The 23,781-nt window shown below is 38.2% G+C and overlaps 2 protein-coding genes across 2 annotated transcripts; one reads left to right on the plus strand and one right to left on the minus strand.

The window, feature by feature from the left end:
• Positions 1-1,654: 1,654 nt before the first annotated feature.
• LOC124290789 (mannan endo-1,4-beta-mannosidase-like) lies at positions 1,655-6,672 on the plus strand. Its single transcript, XM_046727612.1, has 3 exons — positions 1,655-1,721; positions 3,352-3,583; positions 5,549-6,672. Exons 1-3 carry the CDS (start codon positions 1,711-1,713, stop codon positions 6,500-6,502), a joined length of 1,197 nt encoding a protein of 398 aa, XP_046583568.1. The 5' UTR covers positions 1,655-1,710; the 3' UTR covers positions 6,503-6,672.
• Positions 6,673-15,406: 8,734 nt separating this feature from the next.
• On the minus strand, positions 15,407-18,493 carry LOC124290774 (mannan endo-1,4-beta-mannosidase-like). The gene is made up of 3 exons (XM_046727600.1): positions 18,462-18,493; positions 17,634-17,871; positions 15,407-16,366 (listed from the first exon to the last, which is right to left on the minus strand). The coding sequence occupies exons 1-3, from the start codon at positions 18,491-18,493 to the stop codon at positions 15,407-15,409; spliced, it is 1,230 nt and encodes a 409-aa protein (XP_046583556.1).
• Between the last annotated feature and the right edge of the window lie 5,288 nt (positions 18,494-23,781).

A 23,781-nucleotide genomic window follows, 5' to 3' on the forward strand; every position in this document is an offset into this window, starting at 1 on the left:
CGAGGCATTGTTCGTGATAGGGCTCGTTGCCTGTCCGACATGTCTGAGGAAGAAATCGCTACGGAGCTAAAGGAACAGGCGGCAACCGCAGTTCAGCGTTTTGCCATCAAGAAAGATGGCGCAACCATAAATACAAACACATATTTAATGTCGTTTGCGCGTTCATCTCTACCAGAGTCTATCAAAGCAGGCTATTTTAATATCAAGTGGAGGTGTATGTCCACTCTCCGCTTGTGGACTCCCCTGTCCCGCTTGTGGACTCGTGACGTCATTGTGATTGACTTTTCAATTGAAATTCTCCCGACTTGTTATGGTCTCATGATCCCTCCATTAAAGTTTATATGTACCTTTGACATTGTTGTCGTACTTATCAACTGGGATAATATTTTGACAATGCACAGTTTCTTTATGTGGTTAGTGTAGAAAAAAACCCGATTAAGTACGTGTGGGATAACGGTATATTTCAAATTGTATTACTGTACTTGCAGGAAGGAAACGTACTGTTAGTCCCCATGGTCCCTAGTATGGTGATCCACCTTCAGTTGCTGGCGATCTACAGCCCGATTATATATTGTGTTGTTTTGAAAGGATTTAACATTTTACACTGAACTCAAACTAGTCAATTTGTGATAATCTAGTCGTTATACTGTTATACTTTTAAATAAGTATACACATAATTATTTTTAGTACATAACATTTTGTCGTCACGATATGGCTGAAATATTGCCGTAAATATTAACTTACTCACTCAAATTGTATTACTACACATACACGATACGTGTACCTATAGAGCATCTTCTATGTATAGACCCTAGTATGGTGATCTACCTTCAGTTGTTGGCGATCAATAGCCTGTTTTTATATTGTATCGTCCTGAAGAGTTAAAGTATTTTAGATTTAATTACTAGGTTTAAGTATATATCTGTAATAGTCTAGTTGGTTTAACTATCCTTTGTCGACAGCTATTTAAATTGATTACCTTGTTTTCATCGCTATATGGCTGTAATATTGCCGATGCGATGTAACATTTTAACTCACTCACTCACTCGTCTATGTATATGTGTTTGGCAGTTTATAGCATTCCGGACGAATGCTGGTTTTATTGTGCCATCGCATGAGGTACCATGCCTCAGTCTTTGATTTTTACCGTTCGAGGCAAGCACCATCCTGTGTGATAAGAGGTGACTAACTAATGTCAGGCTCCTGAATTGCTTGAAACATGTCATCGTATCCCGATTCCATAGATCCATGTTCAAGATATCAATCACAGGATTGTCTGGTCCAGATTCTATTATTTACAGAACGCCCTCATATAGCTACAATACTGCCATTAAAACCAATAAAACAAGCTGGGTAAACACAAGTAAAGTCTATAAACTACTTTAGGTTTGGTCTCGTCACTATATGGCTGAAATATTGCCGATGTGACGTTAAATATTAACTCACTCACTCACTCACTTTAGGTGTGGACAGGTGATCGAACCAAAGACCTTCCGCTCTCATGGCAAACGTTTTATCCACTAAACCATTAAAGGCGTTTTTAAGCATGTATAGTTTTATATAGTCAAGTCATAGCTCACTCTACATTCTATAATTATCTGTATTCATGAGAAGTTTTTGGTTTTGAAACAGATGGTCTTCCATTTCAGATAACAGTGCCTATATAGGGGAGAAAAGAAGTTTGTATGCTGTGAAATCCCTGCTATCACTATGGCAATAAGGTAAGTGTTACAATTTCGCTGTAGATTTAATGCAGTTTTACATGTGATAAAAAATGTCAAAATGTTTGATGTTTGATGAAAGGAGATTAGACCTAAATTCGAAATGAACTGTCTGTTTCTGTTGCTTTAACAACAAAAGCATTTTCACATCGATTTAATGCAATTAATCTGGATTGGCACATGTCTTATTCATCATTCTGTGTGTAAAAAGCTATCTGTTAGATTTCATACAGTTTTGCAAGGGGTAGAGATGTCAAAATGGTTGATGTTTGATGAAAGGAGTGAGTGAGTGAGTGAATGAGTTAGCGTCAGATCGGCAATGTTTCAGCCATATCGTGACGAGAACAATTTCATTTAAATCAATATTAAAATCTATAAATCTAGAACGTAAAAACATGTCATCGAAGGACAGTAAAAAATGAGTATCACAGCTCTTAATTTAAAACAAGCATGTAGAACTAAAACATTTTAATCAAAGAAGACAATACAATATAAAACACGGGCCAACAACTGAAGGTAGATCACCATATAACCACCAATTTAACCACCAATTAAAATGACAATATTACTATGAATAAAAAAAAGTCAATTATTAAATTTTACTTCGAATGCTTTGGGACTTACGTATCCTCTCAGGGGAACAATAATTTTAAAGTAGTTTAACCCACCTCGAGGATACAGCCACTAACAATTTCAGTTACTAATGTAAACTTCCAATCAAAATATTTATCTATTTACAAATCATTTACCAACTCTATTTCTTTTAAAAATGCAATGACTAAATGAGAACTGATATTATTAAAAAGATCCTTCATACCGGGATTTCCCCTATTTAAGCCCTGGGCTCAATAACGGAAAATGAATCTTCTCGTTTACAAATATAAACCCCATAATAAAGCCCAGGGCTTAAATTCGGGAAATGCTTGTAACTGAAGAAAATTATTCTAAGTAAAATGGAATGAACTTTAATAATGATATTATCATATGTTATTGCGACTGCGTTTGAGTCATATGGATTGAGATTGTCTATTTGGGTATAGAGTACCTGACCTCTCTTGAGACTCCGAAAGATTCTGTACACGTGAAAAACTGTAACTGCACTAGAAACGTTATACATGCTGACATGTGCTTTTGCAAAGGGACGTCACTCCAAACAATAAAATGTGAAATCTTAATTTAGGCCCATAGCCTAATAACGGGAAAATATCCCTTTTTAAGCCCATGGGCGTAATTTCGAGTGGGCTTAAATAGGGGAAATCCCGGTAGTTCGTGATGGTTGATGAAAGGAGATTAATGGCCGAGTGTATTTCTGTAAATGGTAAACATAAGTTCGAAAAGAAATCTATGTTGGTCGCAGCTACTTTAACAGCAAACCATTTTCACGTCGGGTTTAATGACATTTCTTTGGTTTTGCATACTGTAGGTCTTACTAAGCATACTGTGTTTCTTTTGACTAAAACCATCATCAGAAGTTACCAAGGTTCTTTTCACTAATGACGTCAAACTGCAAATATCAATGCTCAAGATATGACAATGTTTCAACGTTTGGGTGTTTGTTGTTGTTGTTTTGGGGGTTTTCTAATTCATTTATTTATTGTCAATAAGTAACGAGAATGTATTTCTACCGCAGCTATATATTCACCACACTGTTGCTCGCTGTCCTCCAATATGGTTTGTGTGCGCCAGTCGATCAACACGCTACACCAGAGACACGACATCTCTACAAGAATCTCATGACGATGGCCAGAAATCCGAACGCCATCATGTTTGGCCATTCAAGTGACACATGGAGCGGTGCAAATGGTGGTCACGCCCCTTATGAAATCAAAACAAATACGTCAAATATAGGTTGGAGATATACAGTGAGTATTTGACGACTTGCCATTTCTCTGATGAGTTGAGGTAAATATCACATTGACATGTGCCCTTGGTCCGGTTCAGTCATGTTTGATAAGTTCAACAATATCCAACTTATATGACGAGGATATGTAAATAATCCACAGTCCAGTGATTGAGCGCGTGAGTGAGTGAGTGAGTGAGTTAACGTTTAACGTCGCCTCGGCAATGTTTCAGACATGTAATGACGAGAAAGGTTTTGCATACACAATTAATATAAGTGGATAAATAATAAGTCATCGAAGGACTGTAAAATAACTAGAGTATCACAGATGGTGACTAAAACTAGCATGGAAATCTAAAACCATTTTATTTACGAAGGCAATATACAAACAGGCAATAGGTCGACAACAACCGAAGGTAGATCACCATACTAGGGGATCCAGGGATTGACGCCATGAGCATCGATCTCCGCAGTTGCGATACTACTAGTCATATTTGATGAAAAGATGTGTGGACATGAAATGACTCGGTAATGAATATTGATTAACTGGGTAAATATTGTTTTACGTCAGGGTCAACAATATTCAAGTTATGACATAGTGATCTGTATATACCCCAACGCTGGGTCTGCTAAACCAGTTGATAACATATAGTAATACACAACAAGTACAAATCTCACCTAATTCTCGACAGTACGCTCCCCTCTTGGTACGATTGATGACACATCGACAGGGCTTCCTTTCACAAAGCACTAAGGTGATCGGAAGTCACTGAGGTATCCTTAGTACAGTGTTCAGGAATGTGTGAGAGAGTGAGTGAGTTGAAATTTATCGTCACATCGTCAATATTTCAGCCACATCGTGACGAGAACAATTAATTTTATACAGAGTAATTTAATGGTAAATTGTAAAAACCTGTCAACGAAGGACAGTAAAATAACTAGATTATCACAGATTCGAATTTAAAACTAGTAATTAGATCTAAAACAGTGTAACTATAGATGACAATACAATATGAAAACAGCTGAATACATTTTGAAGATTAAAACCTGTCGGCGATGGACAGTAAAAATACTAGAAAATCACAGATATCATATAAAATTAGCGAGCAAAGCTAAACCATGTCAATTAAAGAAGACAATACAGTCTAAAACACGTGCAATAGATCGCCAACAGCTGAAGGTAGATCACCACACTAGGGACCATGGGGACTTACAGTACATTTGCTTCCTGCATGGACCTTAGCTGGATTAACATCATCCCTTCAGCTGTTAGCAATTGAGACAAATCTAGCGATATATTAAAATTACACATATTCTACGATTTAAAAAGTGGAGTTTTGATTTACTGGGAATGTTTTGGGACTTACGTACCGTCTCAGGAGGACAATAATTTTACAGTACTTAAACCTCCCTCGAGGATACAGCCATTAACAATCTTAGTTATTAATTCAAACTTCCAATTATAAAATACTTACCTATTTACAAATCATTTAACAATCATTTATAATTCTTTTAAAATTCTTTTTAAAATGCAATAACTAAATGAGAACTGATATTATTAAAAAGATCCTTCATAGTTTGTGATTTAAAATAGTTATCCCTTGTGATGGAATACTCAACAAAGTCAAACAAGACATTCTTTCATCACAAGGGAAAGGATGTTAGGGTTACCCAGGATCAATTCCGTTGTGGAAACCCCACAAAAGAATCCAAATTGAAAGGATTGTTAGCAAATCATTATGATATGTATCAATATGCTTATGACTTTTACAAATAAACCGTAGTCGTACTAACAAACATCTTAAGGATTCAGATTACATATTTTGACACAATTCCCTTTTGTTTGCTCGTGTAAACGATAATGATTATGGACAGACAGATTAATTAAGTCATAACGTATATGTTCACAAAAAAGGTATCATTTGCACGTCGACATGATTTAGGTATGTGACATCCAAACTGGCAGTCTTCGTCTCATATACTCCAGGTTGATCAAGCCTTGAAAGATTACCCCGATGAGTTGTCTGACGTGAAGAGCGTGACAGGCCAGTATGCAGCAGTAATCGACCTCGGGCTGTGGCAGCTGAGTAGTGACAGGAAAACAGTTGTGTCCCATCTTGCCAAGAAGGCTCACAAGCGAGGTGTGATTACAACCCTGTGCCAGCATTTGTATAACCCCATCACTGGTGGAAGTCCGTGGGTGGAAGACGACAACGGAACTGTCCTCCATACCGTGAGGCGTCTCTTACCAGGAGGAGACTTCAACTGGAAGTACCAGAAGAACCTTGACACGATCGCCGAAATTGCTCACAACCTGACAGACGACCAAGGAAAGCTTATCCCTGTTCTCTTCAGACCTCTTCATGAGCTTAATGGAGACTGGTTTTATTGGGGATTGGGAAATAAGGTTCAAAATACAGAAGATGATCTTAAATCATTTTACCGATACATAGTTACGTATCTACGTGATCGAAAGAACGTTCACAACTTCCTGTATGTCTTCAGCCCGGACAAGTTCAAGGACAAAGCAGATTACCTCAAAGTGTACCCTGGCGATGATTACGTTGATGTTATTGCAACAGATTATTATTACACATCACCATCGGTTCAGACAAGCGGCTTTTCAAGAATAATGAAAGACTTAGTGGAGATAGCCGAGTCAAAAAACAAGATAGCTGCTGTGTCAGAGTCTGGGCTGTTTAACAATGGCATTGATACGCAGACTAATTTCTGGAACGATAAGATCCTTGATGTCATAAAGACTGACCCGACTAGTCGTCGTATTGCGTACATTCTCACATGGGCTAATCATTGTAACAAGAATAATTGCGAATTGTGGGTTCCTTACAAAGGCCATCCTGCTGAAAACGACTTCAGGAACAACTTCTTCAACGACCCAATTACCATGTTTGCGGATGATATTCCAGATATGTTTAAATAAACAGTCTGTACATATAAATAAAGGACACAGAGTCAATCAAAACTGTCACTCTGAAAACACATTCTGAATACCGTCATTGATAGTTTATGAATAATACAATAACATGATCGGATTGACCTCCTCATAAGTTTGGCTACAATTTATAGTTAATAAATACCTTTTTGTTTTGATCTATTGTTTGTAGCTTTGTTGAATATTGCTTTACCATTAACAACTGAGGTGAATTTCAGCGATTATTTGTTTTTACTTTTATGAACGTGAACACGACACACCATGTCTGGTTTTGTCAACCTTCAGTTGTCGGCGATCCTCAACCTTTTTATATTGTATTGTCTCAATTTGACATCCTATTTTAGAGATATATGCCAGTTTTATTTCTTGTTACTGTGATATACTAGTTGCTTTTACTGACCTTTGTCGACAGCTTCTTAAAATTTGCAAATTTATCATCAATTAATCACTGTTTATAGTCACGATATGGCTGACATACTGCCGCTGTGACCATAAACTGTAACCCACTCACTCACTCACTTAAATTATAACATTCATTTCATTACCGCATGTAAAATATTTTCAAGAAACTGATACCCGAATGAGTGAACGTTTTTTTAATGCACGTGAAAAATGTTCCTTGTGCCTTCTGAATGTGCACGTGGCAACTGACGTTATCAATGGTATATCCAGGGTAAGTTTACAATTTATACATTACCAACAATCGCCTAATTGTTACTTGCCCATATTGATTGGCCAGTCTTGAGCAAATATGGTCGTGGTCAAGAAAATATATTTCCACGAAACACTCAATTGAAGTGCATGTTCAGTGTGTAGTGAGTGAGTGAGTTAGTTAAAATTATTGGCAATATTTCAGCCATATCGTGACTAAAACAAGTCAACGAAGGACGGTAAAACAACTAGATTATCACAGATAGAAATTTAAAACTAGTAATTAAATCTAAAACATATTAACTATACTTGACAATACAATATAAAACAGGCTATAGATTGCCAACAACCCAAGGTAGATCTAAACGTTCAGTGTGTAGAAGAAACTCGTAAATAGATCTGTTTGTCCTGGTGACAGTCAATATCTCATGTCGCCCTTGTTCTCTAACATTCTTTTAAAAACTGAAGTTCCCTCAATGCCAGCTATATTTAATTACCACATGAATTTGTGAAATTGCAAGATTATTTGCTGCGTATTGACACTTACAAATATCGCACACAATTGTATTGTTGCGTCGTCAGCAGTGGTGACGTCATTCAAATCATATTGTGAAGGAATGACGTCACAAATGAGCAGTTCCAGATGCTACCATGGCAACCATCTGAAACGTCCAGCAGATGACACTTCACTGCTGTATCCGTACTCTATGTAAATTAGTGCAGACAGTAAAACCCATGTGGGCCTTCTGGCTTACTTTTGTGTTTACAATGTCGATAAACATCATGTGTAGGTCAATTTTCGGGTGTTATTGTGTATTTGAAGCACGGCAATTCATTTGGAACTGATGGCGTTATTACACATGTAATAAGTGCAAATCTACACAAAAAGAACTCACTTCATGAAACTTCATGACGTTTCACACTCATGTGACGACGTTTTGTTAAACGTGAAAATCACATTCCGTGTACAGACAATTAAAGCATTATGAAACAATATGCTATTGTTATATACAGCAAGAACTTAGTTAAGCACCCCATGCCATTTCTCACGATTGAAGGAGCCCCCATCTTAACCCTTTGGAGCATATCTGGGACATGATTGGTCGCAACAAAGAGATCCTCCTGTACATAACCTGGCCCAATTGGGAGCTGCTTTACAAGAGGAATGGCGTAGACTGCCCCTTCAGAGGATCAGGAGGCTGACAGGAGGTATGAGGAGGAGGGTGCTGGCTGCCATACAGTCACATGGAGGTACACTCGGTATTGACTTTGAATCGTGTAAGACACGCAAAATGACATTTTGAATGTTCACATTCATCAATAAATTCAACATTAAACATTCCAGGGCCATATTTGTACAGACATGGTTTTGCATGAAATTAGTGTTTTCGTTCTAAAATGACCAATTATCATCATAAAATCTACATAGATTCCAATCATTTTGTCTTTTTGTATGAGTCTAAAGAGCATACGGGTGAGAAGTGTTATGTTTATGTAGGTGTTGAAAACCTATCATTTCAAAATACAGGGAGAGCTTAATTACGTTTTTTGTATATATTTGCATACCAATTAAAGATAAAGTCATCCACGTTGTCTGAAAGTTTTGCATGGACACCTGCAGAAACACTCCCGATCAGATCTAAATGTGTAACATTTTATGCATATGACTTTCATCCACAAAATCAGGTACACGCGAAGTCTGTGACAAAGGCGCTTAGGCGAGCGCATTCAAGGCGGATCGGAAGATGTTTTGGTCAGGTGACGATGTCCCTGAGATCCTTTAGTGATACCCTCTGACCTCTGACGGACATTTTACAGTCCAATATCGAGGACAAGTACACTTGTTTTTCTGCTTCCACAACTATTGTCCTTGATATAAGTAGATTAAGCACAAGACCAGGTCATGGGATTGGGCATGTTTAATTTTATCTAACTGTTATGCGTTGCAGACTGAATACAACAAGCGGCATTCACGCATACATTTGAAAAGCAGCGCTATCTTCAAAATAAAAACGAGAAATTTTCCCACTTTTAGCACATACTTGAATGGGTTTTGTCTTTTGTTACAACCCATGCTTATTATATCGTAAGAAGCAAGTAACTGGAATGGGTGGTTAGGCTCGCTGACTTATTTGATGCATGTCATAGTATCCCACATACGTAGCATGATGCCAACCACTCGATTGTCTGGTCAAGACGCAATTATATACAAATCACCATACAGTCCATATAGTTTTAAGTTGCTGAGATATTACACAGAATTAAAGACATAAAACACTGATTTTGTTCATTAGTCAGCCATATGCTAGTGTTCCTATATCTTAAGTGACCAGAGAATCAAGTGATCAACAGCATGAGCATCGATCCAAGCAATTGGGGTACAATGACATGTGGGTCAACCAAGTCAGCAAGCCTGACCACAAGATCAACAAGTATGGGTTGCTGAATATCAATTCTAACACTGATCTTCACGGGTCCTCTCTACAGTATATTGAAACAGGATGCTAACAGTAAACTTGTAACCGGAAAGAACGTTGTTCTTAGTTTCGGTAAGTAAGTACTATGGACAAGAAAACTATGAGTCGTTTATAATATCTAAAAATTCAGTATTGCCCGTATGTAAATCTAAACACAGAAATGATTAGGTTTTAGTAAGTAGAATATTTTAAAGAGGTTTGGTTGAGGTGGATCTGGACATAGAATGGATCTCATGGCAATACGTAAATAGTATCGTTTACCTAGTAGAAGTGTGTAATTAATTGTTTTGGCAAAACGCGTTGTGTTCAGCAAGATGACTGACGGTTTAAGTTGTAAAAGGCGCTGTAGACATGTACTGACCTCAAGGACAGTTGACGATAAAGGACACAAGCGTTGGTTTCTCATAGCTTTGATATCTCTGGATGAAAGTTGTACCTGCAGATACCTCACCTTTCAACATTTTCGTAAACACCTGGTGTCATCACCCCTATTGCGTAGGTCGATGCGATTGATACATTTAGGGAATCAAACAAATACAGTAAGAACTAGCCCCCTTCATACTGACTGACTGGAGAGTATATGCCACAGTGTTATAGGTCACATCAACTGCACCTACAATAGGAGATTTGTAGCTACTGTAGTAGATGGTGCCTCCATACAGTCTCATGTTCCAGGGGACGGCGTTCAGTGTGGTCACCTCTGTACTCACATTATTGGACATAGTCATCTTCATCAGTTTCTTCTGTACACCATAATACAACACACCTGCTGTCTGATCCAGGGTTACAGCATACACTTCGCTTCCTGTGGCTAATGTTGTCTGACCTTGACCATCATATGTCACAGTGAACAGTTTCCCGTCAGTACATCCATATATTTATCCTCTTTCTCTTTGGGTCAAGAGTTATTTGCCTTGGAACGCCCCCGTACTAGGATAAGTCAACGATGGAAGTGAAGTCTTTCCCCTGTGGAGACATTCTAGTCACCCACTTCATGTTGAGATACTGATAAACAGTAAAGGAGTTCCTGTGAATACTGAGTTGACGGAACTGATGTGGAGTACTTGACCAGGTGAGAGCTATCAAAATCCTACTTTTTTTCTCCTCTGGCCTGGGTGTCGTTGTTGACACAGATGTCCTGGAGGTTGATGTAGCATTTAGAGGAGTTGGGGTAGAAGGAGACACAGTGACATTTGTTAAAGGTTTTGACATTTGTGACTCACACGTCTCCTTCAATGTGGAACATCGTTTGATGTCAGCTTTCAGAGTGGTAGTGGCAACGTCACACTTCTGTAGTTCTATTTCCAGTCTATGCTTCTCTCTGACACATATATCACTCGATTCCGCACATATCCCTTCTTCAGAATAGATTCTTGAAATACGTTCGTCTCGTCCTGGAAGTCTCTGAGCGATCTTGAAACATGATGCCACTGTCTCTTCATCTTATGATAACCCCGTTTCAGATGCCGCAATTCCGATACAACCTGACCTTTCACCATGTCTAGAAGAGACTCCCCTTGTAGAATCTCGGCCATGGCTTTCCTCACTTCACCACGTATGTTTTCCTTAAATTCGGCTCTCAAGGATGCTCTTGCAACATCAATGGTGTTAAGTATTCCTTTCTGCATGACAAGCATATCCACCTTATTATCTATCAGATCCTTCTTTAACTGTTCCAGTTTGCTTAGAACAGACACAATACTGCCCTGGTTTCTACATAAACAGATGAGGGAGGCACATGTCAGCAACCAGGAGAGGCACATAAACGTGGCCATCTTTAGAAATGACATGTACTGAATTCCTGAAAATGTCCTTGTCTGTTAGAGTGATGTGAACGTGCACACCTCTGTATGGTTCGATGTTTACTGCTACCGATTGGCTGGCGTGAGGAACTGAATAACATTTGTTGTCTCATGACTATGTATTCAGCATTACAGGTCACCTGTGGTTGTCTTCTTGTATGCGAGAACAGTCACTCTACCTGATGCAGCATACAACATTACCCTTAGTGAAATAAGTGTGCCGCAGTATATAGTCGGTTAGATGCCCTATGGTCCGACACAACATTTGTTGTAAAGTAGGTCGTATGGTCTTGTATGCAAATGTGTCCAAAGGCATCAAATGGGCATTACGTCTCCATTCAAAGTTTCTGTACATCCTCTGATATTAATATCATCAACATCTCTGTGAAATATTTAAAATACGTTTATTTTGCGGAACATTGTTAGCAAACTCGTTTCTTCGATCCATACTATGTACATATTGGTAACTCAATAATTATATTATGTACTATTTTGTACTGTAGGTCGTATGGCCTTATATTCCAATCAATCGCTCTCTCTCTCAAACAGCGTGTTGAAATTAATTCTCATCTAAATCTTTGAAGTGAACGTCTTTTCTCTGTGAAAACCGTTCTATGCTCTTGACCCTACTGGTTCTGTTGGCTGTTTATCTCGAAGGTAGAAAATGGAAGCAGTTCACCATGATGTTCTCAAGAAGAATTGCTCCGACCTCATGGTAGTTATACAACGCTTACAGTCCTAATGTACTCAAACCTCTTTTGACCGTGTCAATGTTGTCTACATTACCTCGGTGGGGGCTAAAAGTTTACACACTCTTCTGCAAAGCTTTGGAGGAATGTGGAGAGACAGAAGCCATGAAAGTGCTTGGTCTTGAGACTCCTGACCCTACTGACAAGTCACAAGTTACAGGGTCTCCGTTGTCATATGGATCCTGGTGACTATATACATGTATATGTGTGTGTGTGTGTGTGTGTGTATATATATATATATATATATATATGTATATGCATATGTTAGTGTCAATAAGGAAACTCCGTCACAGCTGACAATATCCAGCCGACATAACCCAGTTAACATAACCTATCCCTTGTGCATTGTGACATTGAATGTTGGTACTACCTTTTACAGTTTTTTGGGTTCACCGTATTTCACTCTAATACAATCAATGGAGAAATAATTATATATCTATTAAAATCTAAATATTTTGGAAATGGTGTAGTCAGTAACGCTACTGACTTAGGCAATAAGCAGAAAAATGAAAAATAAGTCAGTCAGTAAACTTACTGTCTAGTCGTTTAAGTCAGTAACGCTACTGGCTAGGTAGTACCTTATTGACTAGGCCGTAACGCTACTGACGGATTTTCTTTATTGACGCTAACATATATATACATATGCATAACACATACATAAGGTTACATACATATATATATATATATATATATATATATACATAACATATTGTGAGCGTTTTAAGTGAGTATAAACTTTTGATGGGAAGTATATCATAGACCCAGATAATCGTATCTTCAGTTGTACTAAACAGTATTACATTCTATTTACTTTATTGATCATACACTTGTATTTTACAAGAGACTGCACCAAGAGTCAAGCAAAACCGTTTTGTTTGATGTGTGAAAGGCTGTGTGGGACACTGTCAGTCTTGATGTTATACCTCAGGCGTTAATAGCTAAATTTTCCCAGAGCAATGACTTGAAACATGTATTCATTCAATCCTCTCCCAAGGAGTTAGCTGAAGCTAGCCCCGTTGATAAAAGATGGGGGATAGGAATGGATATATCTCATCAAGATAATAATTACCCTGGAAATGGCCGGGGTAAGACCTGTTGGGAAAACCATTAATGTATGTCCACGAAAAGTTGCAGTTGTAAATATTGTCCTTGATTTGTTTTATCTGTATGTGAATAAAACAATTGATGGTATTATTTTGACATCTGTTTCTACAATATTACTAGTTATATCTTTGCATGTTCTTGTTATTTGGAGTCATGGCTCCATGGGAAGGGTACTTGAATAGGAAATAGGAATTATGATCCAAATGATGATAGTTATGCTGGACCAAGAAGTTGTACGAGGCTTGAAAGCTGACAGTCAATTAAGTCTGTGGATATTTATATAAAACGCCACAAGGGCAATCCAGCTTCATTTCTCAGTGAACCAGTGACAATGACACTTCACCACAAGCTGCTCCCGTTTTCTTCATGAATAATTCACAGTACAAGCTGCTGTGCCCAATACGGCAAAATGGACTTAATAGTGTATGTTTCAAGTCAAAGGTCAATTTAATCCCTATTTTGTCTGTTCTAAAAGGTGATAAAGAACATGTATGCTCTCTGGGGATAGAATTCTGGAACTTTATGATCCTGGATGGCCTAAAATCTTGGAAGAACAAAAGAGAAGAGAAGAACAGGGACAGTCTTCTTCTTAAAATGAACCTAAATAAACTCACCCACCCAGCAAGTGGTCAGACAGTCTAAGGCTTTTATTCAGAAGCAAAAGAAAGAGGCATCTAAAGCTGGAAAATTCTTTTCCTCACAGAAGTGCACGAAGAAACAGAAGACGATTTTTTAGATAAAAGCAGATAGTAGACTGTTTCATCATCATTTAAACTCGAACCACCATGCAGTCAGATTTTTCCAGGACAGACAATAGGTGGAGACATCGGGGACAGAAACATTTTCAACCCTCTGCTTCTCCTCATATGCATACCGTCTAAACCAACTGCAACAACATTTATCAGAAAGTGCTATCCTGTCTTTGGAAGAATTTAGGCTACTAAATCAATTTGAGCCAACCTACTTAGAGAAGCGGATTCTAGAACAGATGTACACTAAACCTTATTCTGAACGCATTATATGGCTCTACAAACGATGGCAGCCACTGTATAACACCATTCAAACCTGTGTTTATCCCAACTTTGAACTTCATCAAGGCATTCCTTCTGACCTCAAGTGTTCCTTTCTGGACCCAAGTGTGAACGCCGTTATCCTCAATAACTTAATGTCAACAGCGAGCAAAGATCCACGTGTTACAGATCTGTATACTGAAGGAAGTCAATCTCTCAGTGATGGCTTTGAACCAGAATGTGTATTACAGCAAAGACCCTACTCAAAGAAGAAACCTTCATTATTTGCTTCTGTTCAACAACCCTATTGATAAACAACCATTCATGACTTTGGCAAGGCAAATGTCTCCAGAAAATTATAAACATTTCATGGATCCGTATAAAGGGCTACCCAAAAACCTTATAGATACTTGTTGGTTGATCTAAAACCACAAACACCTCCAAATTTGCAACTTTGTCCAAATGTATTCATTTTAAAATGACACCTCCAAGCCAGGGAAATTCAGTCTGAGTTAGATTTTCAAAGTGAGCTGATGTGTGAGAAAACCTCCAAACAATGCCATCTTGTGATTACTGTGAACTCATGTTTCAATACATTTACAATGTAAGTTACATAGATAAACAATGTCCTGAAATGGATGATGATGATGATGATGATGATGATGATAATTTATCTTTGGATGATGATGAATCTTTAAGTGTGGTCACAGACGAAATGAAAAAGAGGAAAAAGAACATGGATGGTATAGGAAGAGCAAGGTATAGGACAAGGCATTCAAGTACACATGAGTTGAAAAAGTTTTTTGGATGAGAAGCGGCCCGAAGGTTAAAGAGGAAATACGTTTTAAATCAGTGAAAGCATTCGCTCGTCACGCTCAGGTCCAATTCCCCACAAGGGTACAATGTGTGAAGCCCATTTCTGGTATCCTTCACGGTGATATTGCAGGAATATTGCTACAAGCGGCACAGGACCAAACTCATTCACTAACGTGCTGTAAAATGTTTTTGTTGAATTTTTTGTCAGAAACCATTAAAAAGGGTGTATACTTCCTTTGGTTCAGCAGTGTATTTTGTCTATGAATATATATTCCCTATTCTATCAAGAAAATATATTCCCTATTCTATTGAGAAAATATGTCATAGAGTCTTTGAAGAAATTGTTCACATAATACTTTTCAGATGGATGCCCTTTATAAGGAATGTAGACCTCGCATCTTCCCTGTCCGAAACAGTGATTTGACCAGGCGTAGACATAGGCTATACGACTCGCCCTAGGACTGGATTTGATCACGTCAAGGATATGGTCATTCCAGAAGTTGTGGACCTTGTCAAGTCCATTATAACGAATGCCGGTTTCCGTTAGAGTAGCTGTTTTCCCACGTCGCTCCGCAATGTCCACAACCTGCTCCAAAGTGCGCTTGAAGTCTTCAGTCGATGGATGACTACCGTTATCGAAATAGTAGTCTGTTCCTATTATATCAACATAGTTATCGCCAGGATATACCTTCAGATAATCGGCTTCATCCTTGAATTTGTCTGGACATATAGCATAGAGAATATTGTGCACTCCCTTCGTATCTCGTAGGTAACTTACAAGGTATCTGTAAAGGTTCTGGACATCTTGAGGTGTGTTGTGAGCCTTGTTATTCAACCCCCACCAGAACCATTCTCCTTTCTGTTCATGCAGTGCTCGATATATGATAGGAATCAGTCTACCTTTCGAATCCTTAAGGTTTAGAGCCCAGTCAGCAATTTTATCCAGGTTCTGCCTGTACACATGGTTAAAGTCTCCTCCTGGCAAAAGACGTCTCACAATGTGAGGAAACTGACCATGATCTTTCTCCACCCAGGCTGACCCGTTGGTGATGGGATTGTCCAGAAGCTGTGTTACTGTGATTATCTGGCCTTTGGCATGAGCCAGCTTCGCCAGGTAGGACATGGTGAACATGTGGTCGTCATCAAGCTGGAAGAAGTCAAACCCTGTGAGGGCTGGTCGCTGCCCGGTCATTTCCAGAACGTCCGATAAGGCATCGGGGTCACCGGCCTGTGCTTGTTGAAGCTGGAAGAGTGAGTGAGTGAGTGAGTGAGTAGTGAGTGAGTTAGTGAGGTAGTGAGTTTAACGTAACACATCGACAATATTGCAGCCATATCGTGACGAGAACATATTTGACATTGAAGTGGAATATATGTATATTATAAAATCCTGTCGACGAAGGACAGTAAAACAACTAGAATATCATAATTAGAATTAAAACTAGCGTGAAAAGTTAAAACTAATAGCACTATTGGGACAATACAATATAAAAAGAGGGCTATAGATCGCCAACAACAGAAGGTAGATCACCATACTAGGCATCATGGCGATTTGCAGTTGCTTTGCTACATGCATGGACCCTTGTTGGATTTACACCATCCCTTCAGCTGCTGGCGATTGTAGAAATGTAAGCCATAATTAAAATAACAAGAATAATACGTTTAAAATCCTGGTAAGTTTAAATTGACTTTGAAACTTTTGGTCTTACATACCCTCTCAGGAGGACAATAATTTTACAATACTTCAACCCCCTTGTGGGGGTACAGCCACTAACAATCTGAGTTATGTAACAGTGAGTGAGTGTGATTGAGTTTAGTTTAGCGCCGCACTCAGCACTATTCCAGCTATATGGCGGCGGTCTGTAAATAAATGAGTCTGGACCAGTCAATTTAGTGGTCAACAGCACAGCATCTATCTATGCAATTGGGATACGATGACATGAGTCAACCAAGTCAACGAGCCTGACCAACCGATCCCGTTAGTCGCCATATATATGAAACAGCATTGGTTACTGATTGATCAATTTAACTAATATTTTCACGGGTCGAATGATGCAACAGAAGATATATGAAACAGAATCGCGATTCACAGCGTTATTTGGTGTATGTGTTGAACTGTTAAAACCAGATTGAAGTTAAAAGATAACATTGTTAAGTGATCGCTGATATCTGTTTTTCATTAAATCGACAATGGTTATTCTGAAATTATACCCGGATCTGCAGGGTTGTGGAGTCATCCGAGCCACAGTGTCATCAATAATTTGCAATCACCCGTGAAATGTTCATTTTATATTTGACGTTTACATAAGACAGTGATTTGAAAGTGATCATTCTCTGGGCATGACGTTGTCAGTTGTGTTATCAGGGTCAATTTTTCATAGCGGCAGTTTTCCCTGAGCAATTTGAATCTGGGGACAATTTTTAAAACATGGGGAATCATAGTGGTGTTGCGCCAGAGGTAGGGGATCGTTGTCAATGAGTGTTGTCATCCTTTATCAGTTCAGTAAACTTACAATAAAAATCCATCCATTAATGCTTCCATTATGCTTCAAGTCAGAGTACTGATAGGGTGCTCTTCCTCCCGATGCCCCGAGCCACGTGTCCTCTTGGTGGCCAAATATGATCTTATTGGCATCGTTGGCGAACGTCTTCATGTTGGCGCAAAGCAGCTTTGTCTCCTCTGTAGCATGCTGGTCAACAGGACTGGGTGCCACTGATCCTAGGAACCAGCACAGCAGGAACTGGAGCAGTCTGTAACCAAAGTGGGATGATGAGTTTGGCTGTTCATCTCTTTGAGAAATACTCCATCAATACCACGAGGGTAGGGTCTGTGTGTTTTTTGTTAAACGCAGTACATTGCAGCTATGTGGCGGCGGTCTGTAAATAATCGACTTTGGACAAGACAATCCAGTGATATGATGACTAATAGTAGATATAAAACTTGTCCGCTTGTCCCTAGGGGTCAGCACAGCGCTTAAAGAGTTGGCTCGAAACCGAAGGCCTGGTTCAATTCCCCACATGGGTACAATGTGTGAAGCCTATTTCTTGGGTCCCCGCCGTCGTGATATTGCTGGAATATTGAAAAGCGGCATAAAACCCTACTCACTCACTCACTCTTTTTGGTGTGTGTGTGTGGGGTGAGGTGAGTTATTGAGGAGGGGCGGTTTTTCTTTTGTTTTTAATTTGTTTTTAATTTGTTTTTATTTTATTAGGGGAGGGTTGTTCGGAAAAATAACGTGCAATTAATGACTAGCAACACTGACAATCCATGATACAACAATGTCGCTTTATGCATTGGTTGATTTGACCTCCAACAAATAGTGGCTGTACTTCCAATTTACCGTTCTGTTGGTGGCTGCCAAATGAGAACCATGATGTATTAACGAAGATTGTTCATAGCCGGATCGTCCCCGATGTTGATGGCACATTTATGACATCTGTATTACGAAAGACTTTGGTATATACAACTTGGTACAGTAAATTAAATGTATGATTGTCCTATTGTGAATATTCTTGTAACGATATGCTTCTGCTAAACAATTGATGTCAAAACAAGACCTGTCCACCACGAACCTATATCTGTGTTGCAAGATATGTTTTAGTGCATGTCGCCTTGCCTGCATGGTACTCTGTTCTTTATTGACTTTCAGTTTGCGACAGTTTATAGTATCTTTTGTTTGGCAGGTGTTGGTCACAGGTTGCAATATATTTCCTTTCAGGCAACCAGTAATTTTTATTAATGGCGTGATTATCACAATATGGTTTACTACAGAAAGTTGTTGAACCATGATCACTCTGGGTTTACATGTAGACTATTAAACTTTAGGCACCAGTCCTAGGGCAGAGCCTAGTAATTGTCTGTGCTATTAATATCAGCTGATACAAACAATGTAATGACACTAAAGTTTAATGAAAGTCAAGCTTAGGACATACTTTGGGCTACTAGACTTAACGATTTTGACACACTCATTTTTCTGCATTCCTTTTCATTCAGAGTTTTTACTAGGTACATTAGAGCCATATTCTGATGAATAATCTATTTAAACAGATTTATTACTACTCCGTGTCTCTTATATATATATTATGGGGGCAGTGAGATAGCCTAGTGGTTAAAACGCCGAAGACCCGGGTTCGAATCCCCACATGGGTACAACGTGTGAAGCCCATTTCTGGTGTCCCCCGCCGTGATGTTGCTGGAATATTGCTAAAAGCGGCGTAAAATCAAACTCAGTCTGTTATATATATTATGTGTGTCCTTTAGATTTTGTGAAAAGACATGAACCAAGCATATTAATGAGCAAAGCGTTAAACAACCAACAGACAAATCGTATTATTATTTTTTTGATAATTGATGATCCTGTAGGTTTTGAAGGATGTGAAAGCATCATCTTTGACTTGCAGTTTCAATTGCTCCCCAGTTTGTAAAGTATCACTTAAGGCAAACCCACTTAAATATGTATGAACACAGAGACACTTTGAGGGATTAAGAAAGGATCCTTGTGCTTTCACTTTGCCTATCCAATGTCAAATCAGGGTCAACAGCGCATGTGAAGAGAGCAATGGTTTGGGATTTTCTTGATACGGCTCGCAAGAATCTCAGGAGTGAGTGAGAATGATTTCAGCAATATTCCAGCAATATCACCAGGAATGGGCTTCACACATTGTACCCACGTGGGGAATTGAACCGGAGTCGTCAGCATGACGAGCGGAATCTTTAACCATTAAGCCACCCATACCTGGAGAATAACAAGTTAAGCGCCAGCCTATTTCAAACCTAAGGTGTGAAGCTATCGAAATGTTAGGCTAAAATAATTGGGAAGACCAATCCATATTTAGAGAAGGTTCATCTGGTTACTGATTTAGAGATATTATAATCATTCGTATTTACAATTAAACGAAATATTGTTAAAGATATGAAGGCACTGCTTTTTAAGGCAAAATAACTATTCCTATTCTGCTTATACAAGACTATTAAACTTAGGTTTCACTTGTCAAAAATGACAATCATGTGACCATCTAACAGTCATTTCTAATTTTCACTTTTCAAAAGAAGGTAACCTTTTTGAGGAAAACGAAATGCATGTTTTCCAAAAGCGCACACATCCTGTTTAAAGTAAAAGATAATTTCAATACTAGTTTTGTTTTTAAACTAAAAGCACTACACCAAATTATGATAGTTGGGTTTTTTTTCTGAAAGATGTCCTATGAGACAACCTATATTCACAGTACAATATAAAACACGGGCTATAGATCACCAACAACTGAAGGTAGATCACCATACTAGTGACCATGGAGACTTACAGTGCCTTTGCTTCCTGCATTGACCCTAGCTTGATTAACACCATCCCTTCATCTATTGGCAATTTTAGATAATCTAGTCATAAATTAAAAGAACATATATGCTACGATTAAGAATAGTGGTTGGTTGAAATTAACTTTGAACTATTTGGGGACTTATGTACCCTCTCAGGAGGACAATAATTTTACAATACTTCATCCCCCTTTGAGGGTATAGCCACTAATAATCTCAGTTACTTATCCAAACTACCGAAAATAAAATATATATCTATTTACAAACTATTCATCAAAATGTATCTAATAATTATATTTGTTTTAAAAATTCAATAATTAAATGAAAATTAACAGTACTAAAAATATCCTAACAGTTTTTACATTGAAATACTTGTCCCTTGTAACGGAAGAATCAATACAGTCAAGCAGGACATGCTTGACCGTGATTCTTTCATCACAAAAGATGCAAAACGGAGGATTTATCGCCTTTTAACAAACATTCATGAGTATATCTTGTATGGCCAATGCGACATCGTCGCATGATGACCTCTTCAAATCTGGACTGACAACGCAAGTAAGTGTAACCAACATAGGGTTTTATGTCATGTAATTTGTTAATACCTACTTGGGTGTCCCACTTCTTTTGCATCGGATCAAGGATGCAGGTTGTAATGCTAGCTTTGTAATCAGAATATGGAATTCCGCGTTAATAAAAAATGTCAATTGTTTTGTTGTTTGTCTATTTTTCGCATGACGAAACACTCATCAATATTCTAGCTGTATGACGGCGGTCAGGATATAATCAAAATTAGTCCTGACGTTTGTTAAGAGTGAGTGAGTTACCGTTTTAAGTCACATCGGCAGTATTTCAACCATACCGTGACTAAATCAAGTTATATATTTATGATGTTTGTTAGATAGCAGGACGAGAAATGGAAGTGCTATTTACTTATTTTAAAGCTTTCCGCTTACCTCATACTGGAGTGTCCAAATGAAAGTGTTTGCCTTGGCAGGAGATTAGATTTCTCGGCAGAAGGAAACTAAATCACAGTTCCATCTTTTGACCCCAAAAAGTATGTTATCGGTCTACACAGTGCCACATGACTCGAAATGTCCTTGGGTTTTTTTCATATTTAACTGATAGGGACTGACATAAGAAATCTTAATATAAAACGGGGTGTTAAATGTGTGTTGGTATATGATAATGAAAATGATTGTTAAAATAGACCATCAGAGGAGGGTTCAAATGAGCGTACTGGGTGAATGAGTATGAATTTACACCGCCTTTTGGCAATATTCAAGCAATATTACGACTGGGATAAAGAAACCGACATGTTTTATAAATACTTTTTGGAGGAAACAATAACAATAAAAGTCCTTTTCATACATCATCATTAGCATGTGTTTATGACTTGATATCAAAGGGACATGACATAAGATGTTAGTGTTAAGGTGGGAGCGACGGGGTGGCCTAGTCGTTAAATCGTTCGGTCGTCACACAGAAGTTCGTGTACAATGTGTACAATGTGTGAAGCCCATTTCTGGTGTCCCTCGCCATGATATTGCTGGAATATTGCTAAAAGCGGCGTAAAACTCACTCACTCACGTAAACAGCCCAACATAGCGTGCAAGCACGTCAACTTATCTTTTGGTGGTCTGTCCAGCAACCCTTCCATGGATAATATACGGTGTGGCTTTGCCAATCTGCCCCTTATCAATATAGCACCACTGTCAACTCAATAATATTATTATTAAAACATTATGTATTTTGGTTACATAATTTGAGGCAAACTATGGCTGATGGCTTGTCATATTAATTTAACATCCGGTTAGCATGGATCTTCGTACCCCATTTGCGTAGATCGGTGCGTATGATGTTGATGACTGAATCGTCTAGTCAAGACTTCAATATTTACAGTTAAGGATCGTTTTACCACTGTTAATTTTCTTTTATTTATTGTTTTTTTTAAAGAAATTTATTTAATTGATGAATTGTGGCTAATGTGTTCTGTAGATAGATAGATAGATAGATAGACAGATAGATAGATAGATAGATAGATAGATAGATAGATAGATAGATAGATAGATAGATAGATAGATAGATAGATAGATAGATAGATAGATAGATATTGTAATGATTGGTAGTTTAGACTAGTAACTTAGATTGTTAATGGCTGCACCCTCAAAGGGGGTTGAAGTATTGTAAAAGTATTGTCATCCTGAGAGGGTACGTAGGTCCCGAAACATTTAAAGTAAATTTCAACTTACCAGATTCCTTAAACGTAGGATGTTGGTGATTTTAATTTATGGCTAAAATCGACTACAATCGCCAGCGGCAGAAAGGATGATATAAATCCAGCTATGGTCCATGCAGATAGCAAAAGTACTGTAAGTTCCCATTGTCCCTAGTATGGTGATCTACATTCAGTTGTTGGAGATCAATAGCCCATTTTCAAATTGTATTGTCCCAAAATACTTTTCTACTATTAAAAATATATGCTGGCTAGTTTTAACTCATTTTGTGATAATCTAGTAATTTTACTGTCCTTCGTTGACAGTGTTTTATATATTATATGTGTGTATTATGAATTTAGAACTAGTTTTAGTCATAATATGGCTGAAATATTGCCGATTTGACTCTGCATCCTAACTCACTCACTCACTCCAATATTAACATCCCCATGGTGCTTAGTATGGTGATATACCTTCATGTGTTGGCGTTCTTTAGCCTGTATTTTCATTGTATCGTCTTGTTTAGTTAAAATGTTTTAAAAATTATTTTTTAAATTTATATATGTGATAACCTAGTTATTTTACTGTCTTTCGTTGACATGTTTTATGATTTACCTATAATTATTATAAGTATATAACTTGATATCGTCACAATATGGCTGAAATACCACCGATGCGACTTTTAACTCACTCACTCAGTGATTTCATTAACAATATCAGGCCTACCAAGAAGGTTTCCCACTGTGAAGAAAAACGCCGAAAAGTCCACATTAAACGTGGAAACAGCAACAGAAACATATTACCTCGCTACTGAAACAGTAACAACTGCAACGAAAGACTATGAAACACTTACATTTTTGCATCAGCGAACTTTGACCTCTACTGAGCATGCGCGTTACGATCCCGCGCTACTTTCACATTTCCGAGCAACCGTGAATCGCCTAGCGTAGAAAAAGTATTGAATATGACGAAATAATTGCTGTCAATCATTTCATGGAATGGAAAGTAAACTAAACAAGTGTGCACACAAGTATCATGATGATAAATGCCAAATAACACAACAGAAACACTTTAAAAAGGGAATGTAATTTTGAACATGCGGTTGAAACTTTCTCTTCCATGTGCGCATGCGCACAA

This window comes from Haliotis rubra, unplaced genomic scaffold (assembly GCF_003918875.1).
Source record: "Haliotis rubra isolate DU_JTF1 unplaced genomic scaffold, ASM391887v1 Scf474, whole genome shotgun sequence".
Lineage (NCBI taxonomy): Eukaryota > Metazoa > Mollusca > Gastropoda > Lepetellida > Haliotidae > Haliotis > Haliotis rubra.

What these genes read in the sequence shown, in the direction of transcription:
- LOC124290789 (XM_046727612.1), top strand. An exon ending in ATATAGGTTGGAGATATACA is followed by an intron (nt 3,584 to 5,548) that starts GTGAGTATTTGA and finishes CATATACTCCAG; the next exon opens with GTTGATCAAGCCTTGAAAGA.
- LOC124290774 (XM_046727600.1), bottom strand. Translation starts at nt 18,493, where the DNA reads ATGGTTCTCATTTGGCAGCCACCAACAGAACG. An exon ending in TGGCAGCCACCAACAGAACG is followed by an intron (nt 17,872 to 18,461) that starts GTAAATTGGAAG and finishes CTTTGGTTACAG; the next exon opens with ACTGCTCCAGTTCCTGCTGT. An exon ending in TTAATGGATGGATTTTTATT is followed by an intron (nt 16,367 to 17,633) that starts GTAAGTTTACTG and finishes TCACTCTTCCAG; the next exon opens with CTTCAACAAGCACAGGCCGG.